General features: G+C 45.6%; 1 protein-coding gene across 5 annotated transcripts in view; it reads left to right on the top strand.

Annotated features, from left to right (window-relative positions):
- The window catches only part of Pask (PAS domain containing serine/threonine kinase), a 41,616-nt gene extending 29,703 nt beyond the window's left edge, over nucleotides 1–11,913 (top strand). For all 5 annotated transcript variants that reach the window (XM_039083420.2, XM_039083422.2, XM_039083419.2 and 2 more), the window contains 7 exons: nucleotides 199–366; nucleotides 3,725–3,850; nucleotides 3,957–4,091; nucleotides 6,327–6,526; nucleotides 8,693–8,826; nucleotides 10,813–10,959; nucleotides 11,502–11,913. In XM_039083420.2, coding sequence (XP_038939348.1) covers nucleotides 199–366; nucleotides 3,725–3,850; nucleotides 3,957–4,091; nucleotides 6,327–6,526; nucleotides 8,693–8,826; nucleotides 10,813–10,959; nucleotides 11,502–11,656 — 1,065 coding nt within the window. In that variant the 3' untranslated portion in view covers nucleotides 11,657–11,913. The remainder of the gene's footprint in view (nucleotides 1–198; nucleotides 367–3,724; nucleotides 3,851–3,956; nucleotides 4,092–6,326; nucleotides 6,527–8,692; nucleotides 8,827–10,812; nucleotides 10,960–11,501) is intronic.
- The last annotated feature ends 76 nt before the right edge of the window (nucleotides 11,914–11,989 follow it).

Here is an 11,989-nt window from a genome sequence, read left to right as displayed (position 1 = left end):
GATAAATGAATGTATACCTTGTACAGTGGCATGTAGATGCATTTAGACATAAGCCAGTTTGGGTTGATGGCTGGACACTTCCAGAGGGGCCATGGGAATTTTCAGAGCAGCCCACTGTGAACCAGGAACAGCATGAATGCAGGGGCTATACCAGTGGAGATGACTTGTGATCTCCCCGACCTTTCTTTGTGTCCACAGATGCTCAGAGCCAAGCCTTGGTTTGAGGAGTCCCCAACACCCGCAGAGCTGGAGGGGCTGGCAGCCTGTGAGGGCGAGTACTCCCATAAGTACAACACCCTGCGCCCACTCGGCAGTGGCGCCTTTGGCTTTGTGTGGACTGCAGTGGAGAAGGAAGGCAACAAAGAGGTGCTGGGGCTTGTGTGGGGATGGCTCTGCTGGAGGTCCCGTGATTTATAACTCTTAAGAGTTGTCATGGAGGAAGGGGACCAGGACATGGTGCTTTCTGGATATAGCTATACTTTCTGCTCTACAACTCTAACGCTAGACAATAGCCCTAGAGTTTCATATTTAGACTTTGCTCTTTTGCAGGCTCTTCAGCCCCATCCAGGGTTATTACTATGTTGATACCTCCCCTCTTCTGAGCAAGGGCTTATATTCTTCTGCTATCCACATGGGCCTGCAAACTCACTTTTAGGACTTCCTCTGCTTAACTGGAAAAATACGTCCCCGCCAAACACAGAAGCAAGCTAGCTGTGAGGGTCACCCAAGATCTTTTGTGATGGCTTTCATATGCCTGGTGGGTGCCAGGCATTCTTTTTTTTTTTTTTTAAGATTTATTTATTTATTATATATAAGTACACACTGTAGATACACCAGAAGAGGGCATTGGATCTCTTTTTTTTTTTTTTTTTTGGTTCTTTTTTTTCGGAGCTGGGGACCGAACCCAGGGCCTTGCGCTTCCTAGGTAAGCGCTCTACCACTGAGCTAAATCCCCAGCCCCGGATCTCTTTACAGATGGTTGTGAGCCACCATGTGGTTGCTGGGAATTGAACTCATAACCTCTGGAAGACCAGTCGGGTGCTCTTAACCGCTGAGCCATCTCTCCAGCCCCCAGGCATTCTTCAGGTGCACTGAATTTCTCCCAGCTGGCTTCCTCTCCCAGTCATTAGGATCATTCCTATGTATCCCTCTATCTGAGCCTTAGAGCTCACTTTCCTTCGCTTCCAGATCCACTGGCATGTTGTGATTTTAGTGTCAACCATGCTATTCAGAGACAGCAACCACTTAGACTCCCCAAGCATATAACTACCAGTCAGATCCTGAGTATTGCCAGAGTGTTTTCTTATTACTTGTTGCTGGAATGCTCCGGAGATCAGCGTCTGCGTTGCTGGGTCCTAGTCTGTGGTTCGAAGGATTCTTCAGAGGATATTTTGGCATTTCCTCATAGTATGGCAGTTATGTCTTTCCTCTCCTTGGCCCACTTTCCGTTCTTCCTTCCAGTCACATTGACTAGAGCCCCAGAACAGTGATACTTGATGTTCCTTGGTTCTCAGGCTGTCACTGTGTTACCTTTCATTTTCCAGTGAGCTCATTCTTTTATTAGCCCAGCTGGATAGGCTAATTTGGCATTAATTTGTATGTGTGTACGTGCACGTGTGTGCATGTGTGCGTGCATATGTATGCATGCAAGTGTGTGTGTGTGTGTGTGTGTGTGTGTGTGTGTGTGTGTACGCGCGTGCGCATGGAGGTCAAAGAACACTTAGGTTTGTTAGTAGCACTTTTACCCACTGAGCCATTTCACTGGTCCCTGAAATTTTTTCTTTTTCTTTTTCAGAGTGAGTTTGATTGGCCACTCAACTCATTGAATGAATCAAGTATTGATTGGTGTCTTTCAGCACTTATTTATATAATTGTACTCCTTTTTTAATATAACACTAATAGATTTTCTTATGCTCATGGATTCCATCCTTGGTTATGTAGGTTATGTATAATATCTTTCAATGCATTGCTAGCTTTGATTAGCTGTTGAATTTATTTATTTTTATTTAAAAATTCTTTATTGTAGGTCAGATGTGTTGGTGCATGCCTTTAATCCCAGTACTCAGGAGGCAGAGACAGGCAGATCTCTGTGAGTTCAAGGCTAGCCTGGTCTATATAGTGATTTCTAGGACAGCCAGGCCTACTTAGAGAGACATGTTTCAAAAAATAATATTGTATGTCTGTGCATGTATGATGTATGTATATGTGTAAGTCCATGTTACACAGTGTATAACTTGGATTGAACCAGGTTATCAGGTTGGCAGCAGGCACCTCTGCTTGCTGAGCCCTCTTGCTAGCCCTGAACGTGATGATTCTGATTCCCCATGCTGAGCTCACTGCGGAGAGTTTTGGGGTGGGGTGGGGTTAGACTTGCTTTATTATACTTTTACACGAGTATATGTATTTCAAAAATTACCAGGATATATTTAGGAGTTTGTGTGTATTCTTTATTCTTGCCTGATGCTTGGTAAGACTTGGGTCTGGATGCTTATAGCTTTATTTTAAAAGACTATTCTTGACTTTCTCTTTCTTATTTTTCCAAATCAATATTCTCCCCTATGTCTCTGAACTCACTTGAAGCATGTGTATAGCAGCTCCCAGAGAATCGCCTTCTTCTTTTTGTCTTCTTGCTCTGTGCAGGTTACTGGGCAGCAGGCATCGAGTGACATGTGATGTCTAAAGTGGCACACATGGCTGTTGACCTCCATTCCCAGGCATTGAGCTCCTCTTAATTCGTCAGGATCTCACTGGCATGCTTCTGCCTCATCTTTCTGAGTTCTCTTCTATCTCTCTCTTGGGAAAGTCAAGGAAGCCTTCTATCCCTTTCAGAATTTGTCTGCTTCACCCAAGCCATATCTCTTCTCTCCAGATGAGTGTGAGAGACAGTTGTACAGCGCAGAATCTTCTGGCTGCTACTCCTGCTCCACACAGAGGTCGGCACTTCCAGGCCTCTGTCCCCGTGTCTCTCCCTCGCACCTATCCTCTTAATGCCTTGTCATTTCTTTTCCCTGGGCACTCAGCATTCCCTGGTACATGATGCACTTCACCGTTTACGTCCTCTTTGGAGCATGACAGTGTCTCTCACTGATACATAAAGAGGCCTTGCTGGGATTTTGACCCAGGCTGCTTTTACCTGTATTCCTAGTTCCCCGTGTAGTAGCCAGTCTGTTGAGTCCTCAGTGGAGTAGCCAGTCTGTTGAGTCCTCTGTGGAGTAGCCAGTCTGTTGAGGGCAAGCCTGTCTTGTAGTGGCTGACATGCAGTCTTTCTTTCTCTACAATGGAACTTTGTCTCATTGCATCTGGTAACTGAATATTTACTACACATCAGGCTTGAGCGACACCCTGGTTAATTTCAGCATCAGGACTGACACTTGTTTAATGATGACGGTTTTCTTTATTTTCTCTACTTTTGTACATTTATTTCATTCTCTTGGGGATGATATAGAGTATTGTGGGAACACTTGTCCTCAGGTTTCTGAGACTTCTTTTTTCCAGCATTGGCCATGGCTTCTCAGCACCTCCAGGTACCCCCATTTATCCCATCTTACCGGTAATAGACAAGTAGAAATTGCCTGCATTTCTATTCAGCTGCATCCTCCTTTTTCCCTGTTGTGGGGACTTGCTACATTTCTTTTTACATGGCTGTGGGTCTTGGGGGAGATAGAAAGCCAGTGGTGGGCACTGGGTTTAATGTGGTAGAGGACTCTGCTCTTCTCTCATATAGGTGGTGGTGAAGTTTATTAAGAAGGAGAAGGTTTTAGAGGATTGTTGGGTTGAAGATCCCAAACTTGGAAGAGTTCCTTTAGAGATTTCAATTCTGTCCAAGGTGGAACATGCCAACATAATCAAGGTTGGTGATTCTCCGTGTGTTCTCACCGTCATGTCACTTCTTTAACATTAATCTGTTGACTGGAGTTGTTTGTAGACAAAGCTGTACCTGACCTTGTCTCTTTCAGATTGTGGATGTATTCGAAAACCAAGGGTTCTTTCAGCTAGTGATGGAAAAGCATGGCTCTGGCTTGGACCTCTTTGCTTTCATTGACCGTCATCCCTGCTTGGATGAGCCCCTGGCGAGTTACATCTTCCGACAAGTGAGAGAGGGCCGGCGTTCTGCCGGCTGGATGTGGGTGGGGTAGTTGAGCTCCATGGCTGCAAAGGTTAGTAGCATGTAGACAGTTTCCCCAGTGAGCCAGTGTTAGCTTTCAGCCATGGGCTTTATAGGGTAAGAGAAAGGGACATTGGAAGGAATTACCAGGGAACTGTATTTTAGTGATTAAGGTTTATCCATATACATACCAGTCACAAACAGTAAACACAAAGTCTTCATTTGCTGTGAGTTCTGTGTCTTTGATTTTGAGTTCTCACTAGTCACGTGACCATGTGTACAGCCTTAACCTTCTAATGTGTGCAGTTAAAACACTGTTGTGACTACATGAAAAGGATGTTGGGATTAAATCAGAGATTACCTAAAGAGGCATAAAGATTGTGGTATGAGCTATCCCGTGTCAAAAGGTTTGTCGTGATGTACTTTGTATTTAATGTACGTGGATCTCTGCTCACTTTGTAGGAATGGGAAGGCGAGCAAGTCTGGAAGGTGTCTGAGAACTGGGAAGGGGAAGGAGGGTGGAGACAGTGATTCTCGTTTTGAATAATGAGAAGGCAGTGGTTCTTCCATTAGTGCCCCAGAAATATGTGGAATGTTTATACTTGTCCTTTGGTTATTTCTTCAAAGTGATGCGGTGAAAGATTCTTTAATCTAACATTTCTTGAAAGTTGTAAACTCCTGAAAGTTTCTCAGGCTTCTCTCTGTGTGTTTCAGCCATTATGAAATGCAAAATGAATGCCCCACTACCCCTCTCCCACATCCTGTCAGAAGATTATGTGTTTCCTTCCTTCCTTCCTTCCTTCCTTCCTTCCTTCTTTCCTTCCTTCCTTCCTTCCTATCATTTGTCTGTCACCCATCATCAATCTATCATTCTGTCTATCTTCTTTCCTTCCTTCCTTCCTATCATTTGTCTGTCACCCATCATCAATCTATCATTCTGTCCATCTTCTTTCCTTCCTTCCTTCCTATCATTTGTCTGTCACCCATCATCAATCTATCATTCTGTCTATCTTTTCTTGTTTGTCAGAGATTGAGCTGGGGCCTGTGGACAGCACTACCTGCCCAGGGAGCGGCACAGTGAGCAGCTGTGTACACACTGGGCACAGCTGGGGCTTGTAGAGAGGAAGGATGAATTCAGTACAATTTAGTTGTAGAGAGACTTTGCAGTCTTAGGAAAAATATGGCAGTACACATCTATAATTTCAGCACTATATAGTCTGAAACAGGAGTATAGAGAATTCAGGGCCACTCTGGGGTACATACATAGCAAGATTCTTCCCTGACCTAGGTACTCTTGTTTGGCTCCAACATGTATGTGTCTATGTATGCATGCTCATGTGTTCATATGTTCATGAATGTTAAACATGCATATATGTCTGCATGTATATGTACATGCATGCCTGTGTGTTTCTAAAAATTTGTATATGTAAATATTTAGGCAAGTGTCTATAATGTATACTTCTTTATCAATTGATTGACCTTAGTTGATATACCATTAACTGTCTTTCTGATTTAAAGATTTTTATTTGGAAGTATAACATTGTCTCCAAAGATCCAAATGATCGATTATGTCCATGCTGCAGTTGCTATCCAAATTGTGGAATAGTTAGTTTCACTGAAGGAGAAACAAGAGTACCTGGGCAGATGGGTGTTATGATGCTTGCCTTTCAGAGGCAGAGGCCTATATACAACCTCCTTCCTGCAGAGGCCACTTACCCCACATGGTAGGAGATGTGCTGGTGAGGGAATAATGGGGAACACACCATGCAGAGCATGCTCAGACCCTGCATCAGGATTATATGCTCCTGCTTTAACCTCAAACTGCAGCCTGCTGCACCCTGCACAGGCGCTTTCCTTTTCTGTGAGCTGAGGTACCCATACAGGGCCTATGCATGCATACTTGTCCTTCTTGTCTTTCCTCCTGGGATGGTTATGGGACAAGTGTCTGCTGGGAGGCTTTCTTTAGTTAGTGGTAACAGTAGAGACATTGGGAGCCATGTTTGCTTTCTGGCAAACTCTGCTCTGTGTGAGGCAGCAACGCACTCCCAAGCTGCAGTGCCTCCTGTCTGTGCAGAACCACTTCTCCAGCACCTGGACTATGCACTGGAGAATATTTATTTTTCCTTTGTTGATGGTTTTTGTTTTTCTCATCAATATTTAGTTTGCAGGCATGTTTTACTTGAATTGCTTTTTGAAATGTTCCACTTTCCTCTGGTTCCAGCTGGTGTCTGCTGTAAGATACTTGCGTTCCCAAGGCATCATCCATAGAGACATCAAGGATGAGAACATTGTGATTGCTGAGGACTTCACAATTAAGCTGATAGATTTTGGCTCAGCTGCCTACTTAGAGAAGGGCAAACTATTTTATACCTTTTGTGGAACAATTGAATACTGTGCACCTGAAGTTCTCATTGGAAATCCGTATGTATCACACACTCTTGTAGCTTACCCTCCTCTCAACTTTACATAAAGCCCAGGACAGTGGCGACTTTAGAAAAAAATGGTTTCGGTGTGTGCCTTTTTATTGAGTAATGAGGATGATGTTCTGCAAATAAGTGTGCAATAGGCAGGGAGCTGGACGATGGATAAGGGTCCATTTTACTATTTCAACTTTCAATTGTAGTTTGATGTTACAGAAAGTTAGAAAAATAGAAGACAAAGAGGGGGGTTGGGGAATTAGCTCAGTGGTAGAGCGCTTGCCTAGGAAGCGCAAGGCCCTGGGTTCGGTCCCCAGCCCCGAAAAAAAGAACCAAAAAAAAAAAAAAAAAAAGACAAAGAGGAGGGTCTCAAAAGATGGGATTGGGCTGGAGAGATAGCTCAGTGGTTAAGAGCGCCCAACTGCTCTTCCAGAGGTCATGAGTTCAATTCCCAGCAACCACATGGTGGCTCACAACTATCTGTAAAGAGATCTGATGCCCTCTTCTGGTGTATCTGAAGTCAGCTACAGTGTACTTATATATAATAAATAAATCTTAAAAAAAAAAAAAAAAAAAAAAAGATGGGATTATCTGAGTAACTCCTCTGTAACTTGCTGTACTTACTCTGAATATCAGGAATAATTATTATTTCAGAATTATATTTATTTTTATGTTATGCGTTTGGGTGTTTTGCCTGCGTGTATGTCTGTGTAGCATGTTCAGTGCCTGCAGAAGTCAGAAAAGGGTGTTGGATCGTATTCTGAGTAGTGATTTGTCTGTGTGACACAAATGAGTCATTTGGGAAGAGAAAACCTCCATTGAGAAAATGCCCCACCTGACTGGCCTATGGGGCATTTTCTTGAGTAATGACTGATGTGGGAGGGCCTAATTCACTGTGAGAGGTTTCATCTCTTGGTGAGTGGTTCTGAGTTGCTTAAGAAAGCAGTCTGAGCAAGCTAACAGTACTCATCCGTGCTCTGCTTCAGTTCTTGCCTCCGGGTTCCTGCCCCCCATTCCAGTCTCAGCTCTCCTGATGGTGCGCTGTAACCTGCAAGACAAATAAGCTTCCTCCACACATTGCTTCTGGTCATGGTGTTTTCATCATAGGAGTAGATACCTAACGAACACAGGTCTCCTGGGACTGGAACAACAGACAGTCGTTAGCTGTCGTGGTTGCTAGGAATGGAACCCAGGTTCTCTGCAAGTGCAGCCAATGCTCTTAACTGGAGGTCTCTTTGCGGTTCCAGTAGTCATTGTCTAAATAATCTTGTTGGGCTGCCCATACAAGAAGCCCAGTAGCAAGAGTGGCTGAAATGTCGTCGGTATTAAAGAGGAATTGCATGTAAACTGGTTCACTATACATGCTTTGTGTGGCTGGTCTGCTGCTCCACACCCAGGCTATTAAACTTCCATCTCAGTATTGAGTGGTCTGTGCACTGTGCCTTCTCCCCGTCTCCTGTCAGTACTGTGTTTTCCGCTCTCTGCCCATCCTTTTCAGTTGTATGTGTGCTGGTTCTGCTTGTGGCCCTCTTGGGCAGGCCCTTGTCTCATTCTGCATCCTTCCACATTGCGCACACACCTGCATTTCACCAGGCAAAAGGCTTTCCAAAGAACATTCTTCCTTCCTCTTTTACATATAGATATCTTTCTGTCCAGGGGTCAGCAAACTCTGACTGGCTACAGGCAACCTGCCTGGAAGCTGATAGCATGGGTGAAGTCTTGATAACAATACTTCACATCTTCCCAGAGGCAGGCTCTTCCTATCAGGCCTAGTTCCAGATAAGCCTCTCCATCCTGCCATTCATTTCTCTGACCCCTCAGCTGTCACTACATTTTGTCTTTGTGTTTCTCCTCATTCATCTCCACTTTGAGCATCTTCTTCCTCACACCACACGGTGAGTGGGTATCCCATCACCTTGTTCCAACGCTGCCTGTGGCTCCTGTGGCACCTAGGGATTCCAAGTTGTGATTTGCTACCCACTCTTCTGCTCTCCCCACCTCTGGGAATCCCTCCTTTTCCTGGTCATATAGAGGGTCTCTTGCTTGAGGCAACCCTGAGTGGACTGAGAATGCAAGTCTCTGGCCAGGGATGGAAGGCTCTGGCATTCAGGGCTGGGGCTTTGTAGCAAGTGCAGAGAGGCTCTGAAATGTTCTCCTTTCCTCCTCACAGCTACAGAGGGCCAGAGCTGGAGATGTGGTCTCTCGGGGTCACGCTGTACACGCTCATCTTCGAGGAGAATCCCTTCTGTGAGGTGGAGGAGACCATGGAGGCAGTTATTCATCCCCCCTTCCTGGTTTCCCAAGGTGAGCATGAGCTCCAGGTGGCAAATGATAGCTCAGTACTTGTGTTTCTGCCTCCTCTCTTTCTGTACTGATGACCTCTTGTGTTTCTGCCTCCTCTCTTTCTGTACTGATGACCTCTTGTGTTTCTGCCTCCTCTCTTTCTGTACTGATGACCTCTTTTTTTATTCTTCCAACATTTGATCTGGGCATAATAATTTTAACGTGACTCAAAAAACATTTTGGTAATTTTTATTAGTGTCCTTTGGATCTTCAAGGCCCTCTTGGAAGTGATGCTTTGCAGTCAGTAACCTTGTCTGTGGCAGCATCTGTGAGGTCAGATGTTTAACTTAGGTCAGAAGCCCCATTTGTGGAGCAGGGTAGTGTTAGTGCACGAGGAGACTTGACCCTCAGCAGTTCACGTGGAAAATGTCAGTGAGAGAAGATGTGACAGCAGCTTGAGGCCAAGTGGCACTTTGTATGTTTAATGAAAGCCAGGTAGTCAAGTGGACTCTGACTCAGAGGCCAGAAAGGCTTCCTAAGCTTGGAGCAGACACTTCAGGAGCCTGGAGCCTAGTGGAGCTCATGGAGATGGCAGATGTGTCAGGTGTCAGCTGGGGCCCCTTCCACTCTGGCATCCTGTGGTCCCACAGCAGTCACTTATGAGGAGAACCCACATGGTGACGGCAGATCTTCAGTCTGTGCCCTAGCCTCTGTGTAGGTTAGAAGCCAATGTCTGCTTTCAGAATCCCAGATAGGACCTTCAGTCAGATCACCATTTCACAGTTACAGGACTGAAGGTCTGAGTAAAGGTGGTGGCAGGTTCAGTTCTCAGTGAGACCTCTTTTTGCCTTGTGGATGGCACCTTCTTTCTCTGTCCTTATGGCGGAGACAGGGAACTTAGCTTTTTCTACCTCTTAGGACACCAGCTCATCCGTCTTCCCCACCCATGGCTTCCTCAAACTATACCCACCTCCCAACAGCCAGCTGCCCTGCACCGTTACATTACGGTCGAGTTCCCCAGCACGCATACTTTGGAGGGATGTACTTAAGCTGTAGCACTTTGCATCTGGAGCTTTACTAAGTTGAGAGTCCCTAAGATGCTGCAGTTTATATGATGGACTGTTCTGCACCACGGATTCTCATTACACAGATTGGGTTCCTGATGATGGGGCTCAGGGAGGCCCTGGTCAACACAGACATATATTTGGAGGAAATAGGCCCAAATACAGATTAAGGTTGAGGTCCAGTTAGAGCTCAGTCTCCTTCCCCACAGAATGATCCGAGGTGCTTCAGCTCGCTATTTACTTTGTCTTGCATGTCATGTCCATCCTCAGTCATTCACAGCCAGAGTCCCTGTGTCAGAGTTAGGGTTTCTGTTGCTGAGATAAAACACTGCTACCAAAAGCAACTTGGGAAGGAAAGTATTTCAGTTTAGAGTTACACACAGTCCATTACTGAGGGAAGTCAGGGCAGGAACTGAAACAGTTAGAACCTAGAGGTGGGAGCTGATACTGAGGCCATGGAGGAGTGCTCCTTACTGGCTTGCTCCTCATGGCCTGCTTAGCCTCCTTTCTTAAAGACCCAGGAACACCAGCCCATGGGTTGCACCATTCACAGAGTGATCTGGGCCCTCCCATATCAATTTAAGAAAATGCGCAATAGGCTTGCCCACAGGCCAGTCTGGTGGGGGCATTTTCTCAATTGAGATCCCTTCTTCCCAAATAACTCTAGTTTGCATTGAGTTGACATAAAACTAGCCAGCACGCCTTGTAAGCAGACAGTCTGAGCTTTGATTGAGCTGGACCTCAACTTGCACACTTCCACTTTGGAGGCAGGCCTCATAAATGCATTTGCTGAGTATAACAGGCCAGGCCTTAATGCTCTAAAACTGGCTGTCCCCTTGCTCTGTGTGAGGCTCTGTGAGGCAGGGTAGCTTGAAATCTACAGGTCTGAGATGTGTTCCACTTGACTTCGGCCTGGATCCTCCCATGTTCTTTATGTCCCTAGAACTTATGAGTCTTCTGTCTGGGCTGCTGCAGCCTTGCCCTGAGCAGCGGACCACTTTGGAGAAGCTGATTGTGGACCCCTGGGTGACACAGCCTGTGAACCTTGATAACTACACCTGGGAAGAGGTGTGTCGGACCAGCCAGCCAGGTGAGAAGTTCGTCTCCCTTCCTCTTCCCCTCCTCTCCTTAGTGTCTTTGTCTGGGGTGGGAAAGTGACCATCCATCCTGGTTGAGGCTCCTTCTGTCCTAAATCCACATGTCAAGAGTTTTTGGCTGGCCTGAAAGATAGGGCTTGATTATGCAGTGACCCTTGGATGCTACTTGGGTTCAAAGTGTGGGTATGGACCACAGAGGGTGGACAAGTGCTTATAACAGCCCTGGCCAGGAGGAGTGGGAAGGCAACAGTTGGTTGTCTAGTCCAAAGAGGGATAAGGGTACAGATGCTGACCATGATGCTGTGGGGCTCCAAGTGGGACTTGTCTCTTCAGACAAGGCTTCCTAGCCCAAGTCAGAGGCCCTGGGGAACCAAGCTGGAGATTAGCATGCCCCTTCACTAGCATCTTAGCATACTCTATAATTCACCACTGGGATTTCAGAAGCCACTGCCCCCTCCATTCTGTTGTCCTAAAGTAAGATTTTAGAATCTTACTGCTAGCATGCATATAATGTATTATCTTCTTTGTCCTTCAGAAAGTGGCCTGATGTCAGCTGCAAGTCTGGAGCTTGCGAGTAGGAGTCCAAGTGAAGTGGCTCAGACAGAGGGTCTTTGTAGACCTCCTGCTCCCAAGGAGGCTCCTGGTAACCACTGCTTGCATCTTGAGGATCCCTCGTCACCAGTCAGCTGAGCAAGTGCTCCTCTTCTCCACATGGTTTGGGGAATTGTATGGATTTTAGGGCTTCCACTGGAGAAAGGAGTTGTGAAGAATCGGCATGAATCCCTCTATAGATTCCTGTGCGAATCTACAAGAGCCTGCGGTACTATTTTTCTTAGGTTTGTGATACAGACTTGTAACATGTTATTTTTTATAACCTTGAAAATCATTCTAATGTTCGATTACATTGTACTATTAAAGGGCTTTAAGTTGTGAGCCTCAGAAAGACATATGGAGTGTTTAAATTATTTTTGTTGTTTGTCCTTTGCTTGTAAGTTTTTGAGACAGGATCTCACCATGTAACTC

The sequence above is a fragment of the Rattus norvegicus genome, chromosome 9 (genome assembly GCF_036323735.1).
Source record: "Rattus norvegicus strain BN/NHsdMcwi chromosome 9, GRCr8, whole genome shotgun sequence".
In the NCBI taxonomy this organism is placed as follows: Eukaryota; Metazoa; Chordata; class Mammalia; order Rodentia; family Muridae; genus Rattus; species Rattus norvegicus.
The sequence above is the reverse complement of the archived record's forward strand: the minus strand, read 5'-3'. Positions and strand labels throughout refer to the sequence as shown.